Source organism: Saccopteryx bilineata, chromosome 10, assembly GCF_036850765.1.
Source record: "Saccopteryx bilineata isolate mSacBil1 chromosome 10, mSacBil1_pri_phased_curated, whole genome shotgun sequence".
NCBI lineage: Eukaryota > Metazoa > Chordata > Mammalia > Chiroptera > Emballonuridae > Saccopteryx > Saccopteryx bilineata.
This window is the reverse complement of record NC_089499.1, coordinates 75,450,646-75,469,182: the sequence shown is the minus strand read 5'-3', so window position 1 is coordinate 75,469,182 and position 18,537 is coordinate 75,450,646. Positions and strand designations below refer to the sequence as shown.

The 18,537-nt window shown below is 42.8% G+C and overlaps 1 protein-coding gene across 2 annotated transcripts in view; it reads left to right on the top strand.

Moving 5' to 3' along the window:
* The first annotated feature begins 2,609 nt into the window (after nucleotides 1–2,609).
* Nucleotides 2,610–18,537, top strand: part of SNTN (sentan, cilia apical structure protein) — a 31,979-nt gene continuing 16,051 nt past the window's right edge. For both annotated transcript variants that reach the window (XM_066245202.1, XM_066245203.1), the window contains exons 1-2: nucleotides 2,610–2,719; nucleotides 4,016–4,050. In XM_066245202.1, coding sequence (XP_066101299.1) covers nucleotides 2,610–2,719; nucleotides 4,016–4,050 — 145 coding nt within the window. The remainder of the gene's footprint in view (nucleotides 2,720–4,015; nucleotides 4,051–18,537) is intronic.

Here is an 18,537-nt window from a genome sequence, read left to right as displayed (position 1 = left end):
ATCCAGCCTTCACAATAACTCCATGAGGAATGTATCATTTTACAGAGGAGCAAGAAGACATGGGAGTTTTAAAGATCTTATCCCAGGTGACACAACTAGCCCATGGCAGAGCCAAAATGCAAACTCAGATCTTCCTACTGCAGAGCCTCTTTCTATTCTACCCACAGTTCTCCTTTCTGTGTCAGAATACTGGAGTGTTTGCTACAAATCCAGAGTCTGGGAAGCCTACCGCAAGCCCTCTGCTGAGGAAACCACTGCATGTTTTCACTTGAGCAGTCAGGTTGGCTCAAGGTCATCATCTGATCCAAGGGAGATATGCATCAGTGAGCTGACAACTGATCACGTGGGCGGGCACTGTAACTCTGATCAGTGTGGCAACAGTAAGTTAGTGGGGCAAATGGAACTCTCTCTCCCAAGTTTAAATTTAAAAAAAGAAAGAAAAGAAAAAAAAAGGCTAAGGAAATTGGTCAGGAAGTAGAAGGAGGAGAAAAAGGACAACCCAGAAAGAGAACCTAGCAACGAGAGTGTTGGGCAGATAAAATGTATTATGCTCACTTTGTTAAAGATAACACGAGGAGGCCGTCGCCCAGGTGATATTAATGTGTGTTGGGGTGGGCTAAAGGCAGGCGGAATCCTTGTAGCCTGGGGCTTGGTTTTGGGATTGAGCCTTTCCTACCCTTTTTGCTGTAGGGTGGTACAATCCAATCATGCCTCAGAAGTGACTTTGTATTAGAGACTACCCTATTTTGTATATTGGATTAAAGGTTGTGAAGCTACACTATAAAATGGGGGCAGAACGGGACTTGGCTCTCTTGGTTCCTGGGATGATTAGCATGAGAGAGTAGAGCCAGCAGCGGAAGGAGGCCATGTGGAGGAGGCCAGGAGAAGCAGCTAAGATGGCGGAGTGCTGAGTGAGATGCCAGTTTGTGTAGAGTTTGTATCTGGGATAAGGAAGGAGATGGGGAACTGAGGAGAATAAGTCTGGTGAGCTAGAAACCTTTGATTCTAGGAAACTCGGATAAGTCAGTGGCTTTGTGAGCACTGAGTGTGACTGGGTTTTGGAGCCCAGTGTGTATTTTTACTTGCCTGCCGGGTGCAAGGTAGGATTAAAGGCTATGGCCCACCAGTTTGTGGCTCCGTTGTTTCTTTACCGACTGTCCGAATCCAATGCGAACCTGCATAGGCTGGGCTGCTTTGATGGTGGCCATGGCTTCTGGCTTTACAGAGAGAGTGACATGGCCATATGGTGGGACAGTGACCAGTGATGCAGTAATAAGATGACACATCCCTGGAGCCAACTTGCAGCCTGAACAATGACTAATCTTAGCTTCTCTTGAGATCTATCCTCACCCGCCATCCCACCAGTGATCTAAATAATCACTGCTCATGTCTTCCCTGACCCAAACTAATTTGAGCTGACACATTCTCAGTTTATACAGAAAGCTCTAAGCTAACACAAGTGAAACAGCCTCCCTGGTCTTGCTGTGTTTACTCTGGTTACCTCTCTAAACCATTGTTCACATCGAAGCTGAAGTGACTTTTCCAAAATGTCCATCTCGCCTGACCAGGTGGTGGCGCAGTGGATAGAGCATCGGACTGGGATGCGGAGGACCCAGGTTCGAGACCCCGAAGTCACCAGCTTGAGCGCAGGCTCATCTGGCTTAAGCAAAAAGCTCACCAGCTTGGACCCAGGGTCGCTGGCTCGAGCAAGGGATTACTCGGTCCGCTGATGGCCCACAGTCAAGGCGCATATGAGAAAGCAATCAATGAACAACTAAGGTGTTGCAACAAAAAACTGATGATTGATGCTTCTCATCTCTCTCCATTCCTGTCTGTCCCTGTCTATCCCTCTCTCTGACTCTCTCTGTGTCCCTGAAAGAAAAAGAAAAAATCCATCTCTTTCTCCAGGGTGCAGCCACACTCTACTTCCTTTGGCTCTTCAATCACACCATCTAACTTTATTAATCTCCTTGCTTAACATTCACAAATGGTTTTCCATTCTTTTGATGTAGAGTGAAAATTCCTTATGGTGGCCCACAAGTTCCTGCATTGTCAAGCCTCCACACATCCTGTTTACCCTCAGCTGGAGCCTCAGTCTCACTCGTTCCTCTGGTCTAGCCACACTGGCATTCTAGTCTCCCCTGTTCTTCACACTCCTTCCTGCCACTGGGCTTAGACCAGGCTCCTCCATCTGCCTGCAGTGTGGATCCCTGCCCTTTCACCTGCCTCATCAAACATCACTTCCCCAGGGATGTGTCTCTGACCTCCATGATTGACACCAACCCAATTGGCTGGTATTATTCACGGGTGTTACTGTTTGTGTGAGTACTTGATTCATTTTTGTTTTTCCCCCTAAGCTCTCTGAGATCAAGGCCTGTATCTGATTTTACCTCATTATTCTGTCCCCAGTACCTTATGAGGTGCCTGGCTCACAGTGGACACTCAAATATTTGTTGAATGGATAAATGGCTTAATGTCTACATACGATAACAGTGGGTAAATCTCTTCTAACAGTGCCATGTATACTTGTTACGGAAGAATTGACAATAGTAACAGTGGGCAAGTGACCGTTGCTTAGGAAGCGCCAGCACACAACAGGAGCCCAGGGTATGTGTGGCTGCATGCACAGCACCCAGGACCAAGCTCTCCACTTGGAAGGGGAGCCCAATCCCTCTGCAGTTCCAACATCCACTTTAGCACCTAAGAAAATGCCCAAAAGGTCAGTGACACTTGGATCTCCTTTGCTAAGTTTTATTTAAGCTTGCAGGTGTAATTCTAAAGAGTTCACGTCAATAATTTAAAAACCGAGATATTGCAAGTTTGGTACCTATTACCCACCCCAATCCAGCTTTAAATTTAATTGGAAAAAGTAAAGAGAGCAAATTTGCATATTTAGTTGCAAATTGAAAAGATGATACAATTACCTCAAATATCTTTGCTGACTCTTGAGAAACATTTGTAAATCAAAATTGGTAGTGATATTAACTATATAGCATATTTTTAAAATTATCTATGACAGAGGAAATTGCTCCATGTCATTCAAATCTGATCCCTTCCTCCCCAGAGCCCTTTATAAGGCTCAGCATGCTCTGGCTCTGCCCTAGGCTGCAGCCTCCCCTTCCACCACTCTCTTCTTCTTTCTCCAGGGTGCAGCCCCACTCTGCTTCCTTTGGCTCTTCGATCACACCATGCTTTCTCCCACATCAGGGTCTCAGCACACACTGTTTCTTCTACTTGGGACACTCTTCCTCCTTCTTCCCCTCCTGATTTATGAGGCTCAGAGAAAATGCCATTACCCTGACCTGTAGACTGTGTTAGTCTTTCTTTGCCCTCTGAACATGCTCTGTTGTTACTCTTTGTTGAGCTATCTGTTTTGTATCTATCTTCTGCACCATACTCTAAGCCTTGAAATGTGCAGGTTCCTGTTTCCACCATTCACTGATGCATCTTCACTCCCCAGTACAATACCTAGGCTTTTAGTTTGGTAGGCTGAGCTGTCAGAATAAATAAACTTCAAATTTTCAGCATTTTACAGAAGTTATTTCCTTTTTCATGTGAGAGTCCAGAGTGGGGCATCAGGTCAGTGGCAGTTTTATTCCATCCAGCCATATAGGGACACCAGGCTGATGTGGTTTGAACATGTGGCTTCCAAAGTATCCCCAATAATTTCTATGTTAAGCAGCTGGAAATGAGAAATAGCATGATAAAGCTCTTTCTTGGGGGGTGATTGCTTCTCTTCTACTCCTTTTCCATTAGGAGGAATTTAGTCACATGGTCACATAAATACACAAAAGACTAGGATCTGTGGGCCAGCCATTGTCAAGCAATTCTTTCCCTAAATGTGTCAAGGAAAGAAAAACTTTTAAAAGACAGATGGATGCTCTATCAGAATGTTCAGTGAAGACTCACTGAACATAAACATAACTAATCTTTAAGCCAATACAACTCTACTTTAGATGCTCATATCAATGCCTAAACTCCTAGAATCATTATGTTTCTTTCATTTTGTTGGCAGCATTCCAATATCTAAACAACTGGCTTCAATAAAAGGTAAGTTGTGGGGTAACTGAGAGGTATGTGTTTCTTCTCTACTATGACAACTTGCCAAGAGTTAAATATAATAGGACATCAGAGAATGTGAGGAAACTTGTGGATAAATCATTAAACATCTGTGTTCTTTTTAAAGATTTGGGAACTGAGCCTGACCTGTGGTGGCGCAGTGGATAAAGCGTCGACCTGGAAATGCTGAGGTCGCCAGTTCAAAACCCTGGGCTTGCCTGGTCAAGGCATATATGGGAGTTGATGCTTCCAGCTCCTCCCCCCTTCTCTCTCTGTCTCTCTCTCTCCCTCTCTCTCTCCTCTCTAAAAATTAATAAATAAATAAAATTAAAAAAAAAAAAGATTTGGGAACTGAGATCTAGTAATAAGAATGAGTTTACCCAAAATTAGCCCATTAAAGGCCAAGTTCTAATGGGTCCATGACTCCTCATTCAGCAAGGTTCCCGCCTGGATCCAGATGTCTGTCTGTTGTTGGCATCCTCAGTAAGTCCAGAGCAAGAGCATCAACACCTAATTTGTGAATGTCTCGTGGAACTCAAGATGCAATCAACCTCTAACTGCCTCTGTTGAGTGAAAACAGTGTGACCAACTCCCAAAGTATAAATATTTGCTCTTAGAATTCCATTTTTATAGGTATATAGCTTTAGACCTACCACTATTGCCATAGAAATAACAATATAAAAAAAACACTCATATACTTGGATCATTATCTTATTCCAAAGTGTGTGACTTAAAATGTTTATAGAGAAAGAGCTAGAGATGGATATTACAACATTGCAATTATTTTTCCTTCAAGATGGTTAGCCAATATTGCCAAAGGGGACTCTTTTATTTCTATTTAAATAAATCTTCAACTTGATGAAAATACTATTTTTATACTATCACATGAGAGACCCATGATTTCTGTTTTATAATTTACACAATTTCAGGTATTTTTGATAATTTCTATAACAATGTTATGCCCATGACATGATGAATATCGATGACATTTCTAATACTTCCTCCTTCCGGAAGACTGAGGGGGACTGTAATTTTATCATTTCCACCACCCTTCCACACACACGCACACACACACACCATCCCTAGCACCAGACTCTTCACATTTGTGCCACATTAATTCCCACATCTTAAGAAAACATAGGATCATCAGGGCTCACCTTCCCAGAATGCATTTTACTCAATTGTAGTAATTTAAAATATGATTCATTGATATCACAGATGGGTAGATCATTAAATAGAAGTCATTTGAATCCACATTTTTCTAGCAACTTGGGTTTATGCGCTTGATTTCTTAGAGGGTGAGAACAAAAGATAAGGACATATTTGCCTTGAGCATCCAAAGTCATTTTAGAGTGGAAAAGTTTAAGAATTAATTACTTGAGTATAGGAGAAATTATTGATCTAGCAAGAAAAAGGCAGAGATCTAGTCTTTACTTCTGACATACACTACCCATGTAACTTAGACTTTTCTCCTGTAGGTCTTCATTTCCAAAAAGAACAAATATTAGGAAAAGTCTAAAATGAAGTAATTATGACAGCTTGCCATACTAAGAGTTGTATTTCTGTTACACTCAAGTGTCAGGAACTTATTAAATCAAATGCTAATGTTTAGTGTTCCATGTTCCAGGGCAGGTGAGGAGAAAGAGGCAGAGAATTGTTTAGAAGTTCAAGTCAGCTCAGTTCAGCACACACACCCCAAGGCTTACAGCACAGCAGGGCCTGGGAATGAGTGCAGAGATGAACAAGATGCAGTGACTGTTTTTAGGGTGCAACAGTCTAGAACTCTACCATCCAACCTGGTCACCACCAGCCACGGGCAGATATTGAACACCTAAACCGGGGTTAGTTTGAGTTGACATGTGCTATAAGTATAAAATATATGTCTAAAATAGGAGACATTAAAAAAAAACATAATGTATTTCTATCGTTTGTTTTGACCATATGTTAAAATGATATTTTTGATAATTTAACTTTCTTTTTACTTTTTTGAGGTAGCTACTAGAAAATTTTTAATTATTACTATGGCTTATATTACATTTTTTTGGACAGCACTGCTTTAGAAGGTAATTCATACAGATAAACAAAGTGTATTAGTGGAAGATTGTGATAAGTTCATGTTCGAGCGAATAGAAGCACAAAGGAAGGACATGTAGCCCAATGTTAGGGTTTGGGAAAGAGTCTTATGGAATACACCCCAAAAAACAGTATCTAGAGGCAATATGCATCATGATGCATTGGGAGCAAGCTTCTCAGCCTCTCTGTGCTGCCACTTTCTCCTCTGTAACATGGGGAGGCTGCTGAAAGCTCCCTCAGAGAGCTGGCTGGGGTCTACATGAGCTGACTCATGTACATTGCCTGGCAGAGAAGAGCATGCGCTCCATCTCATTCATTCCCACTGACACCAGAACCCCACTCCAGGAAGTCAAGGATTTTTCTCTTGACATTGCTTACTGCTCTATCCCCACCACTAGGATGGCCCTTGGCAATAAATACCTGCCAATAAATTCTTGTTGGAAAAAAGAGTGTTTAAGTAACTACACAGTTCCCTGTTATTAAAGCACAAAAAAATGAGGCGGGAAATAGCAGGAGTGGTGGATATGAAGCAGCCTGTTTTATTTATTGACTTATTTGCTTTTTTTTTTTAAAGATGGGAAAAAATACTCTTTTTAAAAAAATTTTTTTTCCACTGATTGAGAAAGAGAGAGAGGATGGAGGGAAAGAGAGGAGAGAGAGAGAGAGAGAAAGAGAGAAGCATCAACTTGCTATTCCACCCAGTTGTTCCATCCAGTTGTGCACTCATTGACTGCCTTCATATGTGCCTTGACCAGGGATTGAACCCACAACTTCAGTATTCCAGGACAATGTTTTAGCCACTGAACAACCTAACCAAGGCCAGCCTGTTTTAACACTCTCTCCACACTCCCATTCCAGAGGCAAGAGAGCCAGTAAACGTTGCCTAAAGAGAAACATCAACGCTCTGCATGTTGATAGCACTCAGCCCTTTACAATATGCTTCACATATTTGCTCACAACTCTGTGAAGCAGACGGGGCGGAACCAGGAGGCAACATGCTGGGTTTACTAAGTGAAGAACCTGACCATAAAACAGGAAACCAAAATGCCTCTCCAAGTAACATTAGTGTGGGTAGGATAACTAGAGCTCCTCATTCACTTTTATTTTTAATATTTTTCAGTTCTGTTTTTACCATGAGCATATGCTATTTTATAGTCAGGAGGGGAAATGCATGTTGTGATGCAAAGGATGGAGGAGAAGGAAGAGCAGCTGGCTCTTCCTAGGAGTCCCCATGTAGACAGTAATCAGACCTGAACTTCTGCAGAAGGCCGGAAACAGCCTGGACTCCACACACTCCGTGGGGATGCCCTTTCAAGGGCACAATCCAAAGTGGTAGATCTCTCTATGGGCTCTGAAATAAGACAGATTTTCAAATCTTTTCTCTGTCACTTCTGAGCAACATGGTCTTGAAATTCTTAATCTCTCCATGTGTCAGTTTCCAGTGTGTAAAACTAAGACACAAATAATGCCTACATCTCTGGGTGTTGCTAAGCATTAAATAAGATTATGTTTGGAAGGCACCTGACACCTGGAAGCAAGGAAGGTGTAAAGCCAATATCCATGGCTAGGGCCACTATCACAGCAGCCTTCTGGCCTATGCAGCTTCGCATTGGATTCGGACAGTCGGTAAAGAAACAGCGGAGCCAAAAACTGATGGGCCATAGTCTTTAATCCTAGCTTGCATCCGGCGGGCAAGTAAAAATACACACTGGGCTCCAAAACCCACTCACATTCAGTGCTCACAAAGCTACTGACTTATCCGAGTTTCCTAGAATCAAAAGTTTCTAGCTCACCAGCTTTATTCTCCTCAGTTCCCCATCTCCTTCCTTATCCCAGATACAAAGACTACACAAACTGGCATCTCACTCAGCACTCCGCCATCTTGGCTGCTTCTCCTGGCCACATGGCCTCTTTCTGCTCTCTGCTCTGCTCCCTCTGCTCTCTCATGCTAATCATCCCAGGAACCAAGAGCGCAAGCTCTCTTTCTGCCCCCATTTTATATTGTAACTTCACAACCTCTAATCCAATATACAAAATAGGGAAGTCTCTAACAAAGTCACTTCTCTGAGGCATGATTGGATTGTACCACCCCACATCAAAAAGGGTGGGAAAGGCTTAATCCCAAAACCAAGCCCCAGACTACAAGGATTCTCAACACACATTAATATCACCTGGGCGATGGCCTCACGTGGGCAGCGCCATTTAACAAAGTGAGCATAATATATTCTATCTGCCCAACAGAAGGTGTCTGTCATTATTTGCAAGCCCACTCACAGCTTGCAAATTCACCCTGTTCTCACCAAAGAACACAGCCAGGACAAGAGACCACTGCCCCCCACCACCCACGAGAACTCTCAGACCCATTAAAGCAGCTTATACTAAGCCCTCCCTAATTATTCTTGGTCATTAATTACAGAAGAAATATTTACCTCTTAAGGAATTAAGGTGTTTCCGCTGAGCAATTTGCTTTTTAAAGACAGTAAGTACTATTTATAAACAGAACTTAACTTTAGCAATTCAAACTCAAAGTTGTCACCATACAGTGCTCTACAACCTCAAATACATACACTCAGGAAACTAAAACAAAATATGCTCATTGTTGGGACCCATGGGAGTCTGAAAGACCAGAGTAACAGGCTTTATTGAAAAGAAGAAAGGAACCCTGCTGGGCACTTCTCCCGGGGAGAAGAGCACCAGTACAAGCTAAGGGGACAAATTATATGGGGTCAGGAAGAATTTTGAGCATGTGGGTGTTGAATCAAAAGTCCTGGTGTGTCCGGAGCCCCTCCTTGGGGCAGGTTGTCAACTTTTTGGAATTCCTTTGTCTCAGGGGCGATAGTCCAGTAAGGGCGAGGTCTGACAGATAAGCGGAACATCAAGTTTGGAATTCACATATCTATCATTTCTCAACTCTGTGGTTACATATAAAAGAAAGGCAGTTATTAATTTTATAATATACAGTGAGGGGTGATGAGGAGAAAAAGGAGAAAAAATTGGAAAATTATTGCTTCTTTTGGAGAGAATTCAAGAAGGGAACCTTGCCAAGCCAAGTCCCTCATCCAGTTAAGGAGGTCGTCAATTTCCATGCTGTGAGGTCTGAACCAGGCGATGTCCTCGAAAACCTGAGTGAGGAAGTAAAAAAATTTTGCGAGGTAATAATTGTGAATTGCTTGCTGCGAGTACTGAGTGGACAGAGTGATATGGTGATACATGGTCTCCTGGATGAGTCTCATGAGACATGCTGGTCTGGTTCCTCTCGAATGGGAGGACATATGGAGATTTTTAGAGACACAGAACCTGTTGGTGTAAGTTTTAGAAGGACTGAATATGTGTGGTTTAAAAGGAAGAGGGTTTGGAGAACATTCAGGAGGGAGCTTCTCGGGCTGAGGGGCGGCTTCTTCCTGCTGTCATCCTTACCTATTTGATATTTCCCTCGTGAAGTTCTCCTTGGGGTATTGGGGAATAGGAGTGTAGGAGCATTTGATTGTAGGTAATCCTAGAGATTTCTCTCATCTGGGCCTGTAGGAACTTGATAAAGAAGCGGGCAAGTATATGGAGATTAGGAATGCAGAGATAAGGAGAGTTGTATAGCGGGGATGGAAGTCCTTCCATGGTAAAGTTAGAGATATTCTTTCCTGGCAGCCCTGGAGAGAGCAGTTAGCTTGAGCTAAAAAGAAATGTTTCATGTCCATTTGTAGGCTCTTCTTCAGCCAAGAAGACCCAGTGATCTTGTCTCCCTACTATGTAAAGGGTAAAAAGTCTGAAAAGCGTTAAGAGATGAATGCTATTCATTCTCCTAGTTCTTCAGGGATACGGAAGAGCTTTAGGGTTAGGGGACTAGTAGGGGTTGAAAGATAGGATTTAGGAGATTTGCTGATATAGGGTTTCAGATTTTTCTGTTTTGTGAGGGCAGATTTCAGGGTTGGTGTGTAGAGTTAGGTAGATTGTTCCAACTTTCTGATCAGTGAAGGTCTGCATGAAGTTCTGTAAGAAATTAGTGAACAAAGGTAAGAAGCAGGGTTCAAAAGTTAGAAAAATAAATAGAGTGAGTGGACCAATGACAGGCAATAGTCAAGACACCCAGTTTGTGTGAAACCACTGATTCCATGACTCAGTTTGTTTTTTATGAATTCACTGGGCTTCAGAGATAGAGTGAGTAGGAATAAGACAGGGCAGTGGCCACTCCTCCTGCCCCTAGACCTATTTTTATAGAAAATTTTAAAGCAACAAGAAGAGAAATTACCTGTATAGCTCGTTTGGTCTTTAGATTGATGGACAGTGTACTAGGAATTAAAAGAAGCTCATGGGATAAAAATTAGATTGATACTTGGGATGAGATAGATTAGGGTACAGGTTTTTGTCCAATTAGTAGGGAGACACATATGGGTGCTGGTCCCATACGAGTAGAAAGCCCCTGATTGGGTGAGGCAGGCTGAGAAGTGAATAGAGAATAGAAGGACAAGGGGTCAGTTTCGTTTCTCTGTTTCTGAGCTCCAGATGGTCAGGGTGGAGGAAAGAGTAGTCCTAATAAGTGAGGAGAATAAAGGATTGTTAGTTAGGGTGACTAATTAAACATTCTTTGAAAACCAGTTTTCTGACTGTTCAAATTCTTTTTTCTCAGTACAGACCTATCCAGAAATAACTGCCCTTCATAACAACTTGATTTTCAAAACCATACAATTCTTTTCTAGTCAGAACTCTTGATTTAAAAATCTTTAACTTTTAGTGACAGTTGACTTTCTTTTTACCCTAGTTTCCTTTTTCCCAAGGTCTGATTAAAAGAGTCCTTAGTTTTTCATATATTCGCCATACATAGACCAACCAGCTTCAGGTTTATGGTTGGAGTAAGGCATGCCATTTTTCTATTTTAGCAGCAGTGGGAGTTGTCAGGATCACAGTGTGTGGACCTGTCCACGTGAAAGTCAGTCCTTGGGTGATGTAATGCTGGAAGTGCCTCTTGGACAGTCTTTGAACAGTTTGCTGAGTAACTTGTAAATCCTGTAAGGGCTTAGGGAAAGGGTGGTTACATTTCTACACTTTGCAGTTAGAGTTTAAGTCCTAGTGACCACTGCTTCCAGCTGGAATTAGCTGCAGGTCCCAGCCTACAATAGGCATGGTCCATTGAGATGAGGAATAAAAGAGATACTATACATTAAATAAAGTAACAAAATCAGACTGTCAATACCCACAGTAGAGATCTTCTAGGGATAAATAAAATTCAAATATTCAGGCAAGGTATAGTAGATCTCCCTTGTGTTTACAAGAAATGAGATGCTACTTGGAAGAAATACCTTAGGCTCGTGAACGATGTCCTTGGGCCTTCAGTGGCAATTCCCAGCATGCTGGGCAAGGTCAGGTCACAGGTAGCTGGAGCAGGGCTAGAAGAGACTGAACCCTCCCTCCATGGAGCAAGGGGGCAGCTTACTTTCTCGTATCCTTCTTTTTACAGCAATGATGTGTCCCTTGATGGGGCCGGGAAGCCTGGCAGGCTTCAGTTCAATGACCTTTCTTTCCACTCTTAAGCAGGGCCTGGATGGAATCCTATGAAGCCCTTTAGGGCGCTGGAGCCAAAAACTGGTATTTCCTGGCTTTTTAGGGGCCCTATTTGCCTTTTCTGTTACTTGGCCATTGTAGACCTTAAAAGCCATGCTCAGAAGATCTCACTAAGGGGCTTAACTAAGAGAGCAAAATTGGGAATCCAGTGTCTAAAGAACCCTATTAGACTGAGGAAAGAAAGGATTTGATTTGCGGTGGTAGGTGGTTGGAGACTGCAGAGGGTCTGAGTTTGATTTAGGGTGAGACCTCAGGTGGTGGGGGTTAAGGCGATGCCTAGATGCCTAAATAGACTACGAACTGAGAGTGAAGTTGAGCCTTAGTAGAAAAGACATGATATTTCTTCACAGTGAGAAAGTTAAGAAGGGTGGTGGTGTGTCTCCTTGAGGCAGGCAGGAAGGGGCTGCAGAGGAGTAGGTAATCTACATATTGTAAGAGAGTACTAGTTTTGAGATTGTATGCTGCTAACTCCTGAGCTAGTGCCTGCCCAAATAGGTGTGAGTTGTTTCTGAACCCCTGGGGTAAGACAGTTCATGTAAGTTACTGGGCTACATTAGTGTCCGGATTAGTTTAAATAAAGGTAAACAGAAAGTAAGAGTCAGGGTGTAGAGGAATGGTAAAGAAGGCATTCTTGATGTTTAGGACCCTGAAGTGAGTGGTGTCTGAGGGAATGTGTGACAGTAATGTGTAGGGCTTAGGGACTACTGGATGGAGGGGAACTACTGCCTCATTGATTAGGTGTAAGTCTTGTACAAGGCAATAAGTCCCTGAAGGTTTTTGAACAGAATGTATGGGGGTATTGCAGGGAGAGTCCGTGGGGATGAGTAAGTCTTGATTTAAGAGGTGGATAATTATTGGCTTAAGGCCTTAGAAATATACACAGTTACACATTAAACCAAGATTTTACAAATTATGAATTAAGGAATTTAAATGAGTGAAATTACTTATTTCAATTAAAATTATACTACAGGTATTTTCTGACAGAACAAAGAGACAAGACAGATTACTTATTCACACAGCTCAATAGACAACTCTGCTTTTTTAAGTTTTTTTGAGATGGCACGGAGTTGCCAGCATAGAGGGGAGGAAGAGAGAAAGCAGATGGATGGACAGTGTGAACAGCTGGATGGAAAGAAGGAGGGTCAGAATCTGCAGGAGGAGGAGGAGGAGGTTAAAGTATTAGTGTGGCACCACGTGGTCAGAGGAGTCAAAAGGATTTAGAGCTCTAAGGAGAGGGGAGAGGATGAGGGGTAGTGGAAGGCACAGTCAGTCTCTGAAGAGGGGGAAGGATGGGTCAAAGCAAAAAAGAGACAGAGCCACCCATCTGTAAGGAGGGAGGAGGGGTTTAAGAACACAGTGGAGAAGGGAGGGGCCCCTGGCCAGCAGGGGAAGAGAAAGAGAGACTAGATTTGCAAGTGAATGAGAAACAGGATTTTGTGAAGGGAGGGGGCTCTTGGAGGGAAAAGACTCGAGCAAAAGAGATTTGCAGAGGGACCAAAGAGGGGTCCTGAGAGGTGGTGCCCCCTGGGGGTCAGGCAGGAAGGGGAGAGAGTTGAGAGATCACAAAGAAAGAAAGATTAGGAACAAAGGTTTTAGGTGAGGTTTCTTTGGCCAAAAAATGGCCTACATGTAGAACAAGTGGCACAGAAATTAAGGACAGGAGCAAAGGGAGAAGAAAGCTTGCACATAAGGGATTTCTGATGCCCTCCCCGTCCAGTGGCAGAAATTGTCAAGATCTCTTAGGATATTGTAATCAAAGGTTCCATTCTCTGGCCAGAGGGAGTCGTTGTCTAATTTATATTGAGGCCAGGCTGTATTACAGAGGAAGGTGAGTTTTTTTTTGGTTTAAGGTCAGACAGGCCAAGTTTGGTGAGAGTTTTGAGGACGCAGCCAAAGGGAGTCTGGCTGGACGATTTGGATTGGGAGAAGTCCACAGAAGAGGAGACTGGTGAGAGAAGGGGGCATTCCCACCTTCAGTCACAGTTCCAAGAGGAGAAAATCTCTGTAGAGAGAGAGTCTCAGACAAGAGGTCGTCACCTCAAGGCTGAGATCCCAGGACATAGGAGAGGGGCCTGGCTAGGCGTGCCTAGACTTTCATAGAAGTCCAGTAGAGGAGTCGAGGCAGATCACTCGTAGATATGGGGTCTGAAGTCAAAACCGTCCAACCAAGAAGGGGTGTTTTTAGAGAGAAATTTGGAGGCCAACTGGGGAAGGGGAGGGAGAAACTCCTTACCTTTCTGGTCCAGCAGGGGTTCAGGACAGGGTTAGACTGCCGGCCAATCGACCTAGAATTACACGCCCAAACAGAATCAGGGAGTAAGCCTGGGATGAGTTGCCACTGCTCATTGCTTCCCTGGTTGTAAGTTTGGATGGCAAAGAGGGATCATCCAGGCAGTTAGTACCCTGTCCCAGGTTTTGGTGCCAAATGTTGGAATCCATGGGAGTCCAAAAAAACCAGAGTAACAGGCTTTATTGAAAGGAAGAAAGAAACCTTGCCAGGCACTGATCCAAACTCAAGCTCTGCCACTTACTGGCAGTGTGTGCTTGGAATGATCATCTCCTCTTTTTGTTGATCAAATGGTCTGATGTTGGAGACACACACTGTGTTCCTGAACTGGAACTGTCAGTGTAGTAAAGACATCAGTTCTCCCCAGATTGCTTCCTAGTCTCAGTGCACTTCCTATCAAAATGTAAGGTTTTCTTTCAAAAACAGTTAAGCTTATTCTAAACTTTATATGGAAAGAAAAGGGTCTAGAATAGCCAAAATAATTTTGAAAAACAATAAAGTGTCGGGAATCACTTTCTCCACTATTAAGACTTACTATAGAGCTATAGGAATCAGAACACTGTGATAAAGGGTTAGACACACAGATGAATGGAACAGAAGAGAGGACACAGAAATGACTGACACAAACATGCTCCACAGATTTTTGACAAGGAGGTAAAAGCATGCAATGGAGGAAGGATAGAGTTTTCAACAGCTGGTACCAGAGAAACTGATCAACTGGTAATCCACTAGTAAAAAAAATGAACCTCAACCTAACTGTCATATCTTATACAGAAATTAACTCATATGGATCACCAATTAAATTGTAAAACATGAAATCATAAAATTTTTAATTATCCATAGGAAAAATCTCTCATAAGAGGATAAACCAATAAGTTGGGTTTTATAAAAATTAAAAACATTTCCTCCACAAAAGACCCCATTGAGAAGATAAAAAGGCAATGGATAAAGTAAGAGGACTCTTCAACCAAAGAACACTGAAGAAGCCACACTGAGACTGGTAGAAAAAGCAGAAATGCGGACAGGGCTGCCCAGCTCCCCGGAGTGAATGGCACCTGGGAGAGACTCGCGTGGCAGGAAGTGAGTTTAGCAGAGAGGGGAGGGTCCTGAGTCCCAGGAACAAAGCCCCAGCCTGCAGCCCCAGAGCCTAGAAGAGGCATATGGACAGTATTTAGCTGAAAACAAGACAGGATACTGTTTGTGAGAAAGAGACTGATTTCTCAGACCCAGAATTCTTCGTAAAAAGACAGCGCGGAAAACCTCTCTCACAACCACTCACCCAGGGCTCCAGGGGATGGGGAGAGAGGAGAGGACTAGAGTAGCGGGGAGAGAGGAGAGGACTAGAGTAGCAGGAAGAGAGTGTAATCTAGGAGGCACAAGGAGAAACACTTTGAGGGACAGCCACCCTAACACCCCTGGGACAAGTCACTCCCCAAATCTGAAGTGAATATTTCCCCTGGAAACAGCAATACCAGCAAAGGGAAGCAGGACACCAGCCAAACAAGCTCTCCCGCCGCACTCAGAACAGAGTCACTTAGAAGGAGGGAGCTTTCAGGACTACAGTAGTGAGTCTTAGGGTCTGAGCTGCAGCGCCCACGCCCACACAGCTGAGGGCTCACCCAAGGGCGGGCGGTGGCGGGAGGCGGAAGCGCGGTTCTGTTGGCAAGGGCAGAAGCTAGCTGGCCACCACAGAGGCCCAGGTGTGAGCTCAGTCTTTCCCAGCTGGGGAAGAGGGGACGTGCAAAAGTGGTCAAGCCCAGCTGCGGGCCACCTGCAATCCAGCCTGTGGTGGAAGGGCACAAGCCCTGGAAAGGGCAGAGACCCGCTTTTGAGCAAGGGCAAAAGAGCACAGCCTTACTCCACCTGTGGAACCAAAGCTTGTGGCCTGACTTGGTAGCCGGCTCCTCCTGTGGGGGTGGAGCAAAAAGCCTAGAAGAGGCAGAGTCCCGCTACTGAGCATAGGCATGAAGTCCCACCCGACCTGCGGAGCCTAGATTTGCAGCCGTCCCATGAGCAGGCTCCTCCTGCAGGGGTGGGGCAAAAGTTCGGAATTAGGCGGAGACCCGCAGCTGAGCAAAGGTGCTCACCCTTACCCTCAGAGCCAAGCATAACGCTGCACGTGGGGTTGGGGTGAAGGCCGAGGTCATTGAGGCTTGTGCACCTGAGCATGTGATCACTGCCACTCCCGTGAAGGAGAGGCGGAAACCACAGCAACAGCCACAATGGGCAGGCACCAGCAACGCCCATACCCGAACACCCTAGGCAGCAACAGCATAGGGGGTGGTGGGCCTGCCGACCGACCACACCTAGAAAACACAGAGGCCACACCCAGTAGACTTCAGTGGCCAAAACCTTCTTTTACACAGACAAAATGAGAAGGCGGAGAAATGCAACACAAATGAATCAACAGAAATCCCCAGAAAAGGACCTGAATGAGTCAGATATAACCAAATTACCAGATGCAGAGTTTAAAATAACAATTGTAAGGATGCTGAAAGATATAACAACAACAATAGATGGTCATTATGAACACCTAAATAAAGAGATAGCAAATATAAAAAAGGACATTGAAATAATAAAAAAGAATCAGTCAGAAATGACAAATACAATATCAGAAATGAAGAACACAATGGAAGGAATTAAAAGCAGATTGGATAAAGCTGAGAATAGAATCAGCGAGTTAGAGGACAAGATAAATGAAGTCACGGAAGCAGAGCAGAAAAAGAAAAGAGATTCAAAAAGTCTAAGAAAAATCTAAGAGAGGTCTGTGACAACATAAAAAGAAATAACATACGCATCCTAGGGGTTCCTGAAGAAGAAGAGAAAGAACAAGAGATAGAGACTTTGTTCAAACATTGTCTGAAATTTCCCTCAATTAAGGAAGGAAAGAAGCACAGAGTACTCCATTAAAGAGAAACCCAAAGAAATCAACACCAAGACACATCATAATTAAAATACCAAAGCTAAGTGATAAAGAAAATATATTAAAAGCAGCTAGAGAAAAAAAGACTATCACCTACAAAAGAGCTCCCATAAGGATGACTTCTGATTTCTCAACAGAAACACTTGAGGCCAGAAGGGAATAGCAAGAAATATTCAAAGTAACGCAGAACAAGAGCCTACAACCAAGACTACTTTATCCAGCAAGGCTATCATTTAAAATTGAAGGAGAAATAAAAAGCTTTACAGACAAAAAAAAAAAACTCAAGGAATTCACTACGACCAAACCAATGCTGCAAGAAATGCTAAAGGGCCTGTTGTAAACAGATCAAAGGATAAAAAGAATATATAGCAAAGGAGGAATACAGTTTTAAAGAATAAAATGACAATAAATAACTACATATCAATAATAACCTTAAATGTAAATGAATTAAATGATCTGATCAAAAGACATAGGGTAGCTGCGTGGATAAGAAAACAGGACCCATACATATGCTGTCTACAAGAGACACACCTTAAAACAAAAGATGCACATAGACTGAAGATAAAAGGATGGAAAAAAATATTTCACAAATGGAAATGAAAAGAAAGCTGGGGTAGCAATACTTATATCAGACAAAATGGACTTTAAAATGAAGGCTATAGTAAGAGATAAAGAAGGTCACTACATAATGATAAAGGGAGCAATCCAAAAGGAAGATATAACTGTTATAAATATCTACGCACCTAATATAGGAGCACCTAAATATATAAAGCAGACTTTGATGGATTTAAAGGGCAAGATCAATAGCAATACTATAATAGTAGGAAATTTCAATATCCCCCTAACATCACTAGATAGATCCTCAAGAAAGAAAACTAACAAAGAAACAGCAGACTTAAAGGATATACTAGATCAACTCGATTTAACAGATGTCTTCAGAACCTTTCACCCTAAAGCAGCAGAACAAACATTCTTTTCAAGTGCTCATGGTACATTCTCTAGGACTGACCACATATTAGGGCACAAAAGTGGTCTCAAGAAATTTAAGAAGATTGAAATCATATCAAGCACTTTCTCTGATCACAATGGCATGAAACTAGAAATCAACCACAACAGAAAAACTGAAAAATACTCAAACACTTGGAAACTAAATAGCATGTTATTAAATAATGACTGGGTTAACAATGAGATCAAAGAATGAATAAAAAAATTCCTAGAAATGAATGATAACGAGTATACATTAACTCAAAATTTATGGGACGCAGCAAAAGTAGTCCTGAAAGAGAAGTTCATAGCATTACAGGCATAGCTTAAGAAGCTAGAAAAAGCTCAAATAAACAATTTGACCCTGCATCTAAAAGAACTAGAAAAAGAACAGCAAGTAAAGCCCAGAGATAGTAGAAGGAAGAAAATAATAAACATCAGAGCAAAAATAAATGACACATGAAGAAGCAAAAAGCCTAAACAGACCAATCAGCAGGGAGGAAATAGAAAAAACTATTAAAAACCTCCCCAAAAATAAAAGTCCAGGCCCAGACGGTTATACTAGTGAATTCTATCAAACATTCAAAGAAGACTTGGTTCCTATTCTACTCAAAGTCTTCCAAAAAATTGAAAAAGAAGCAATACTTCCAAACACATT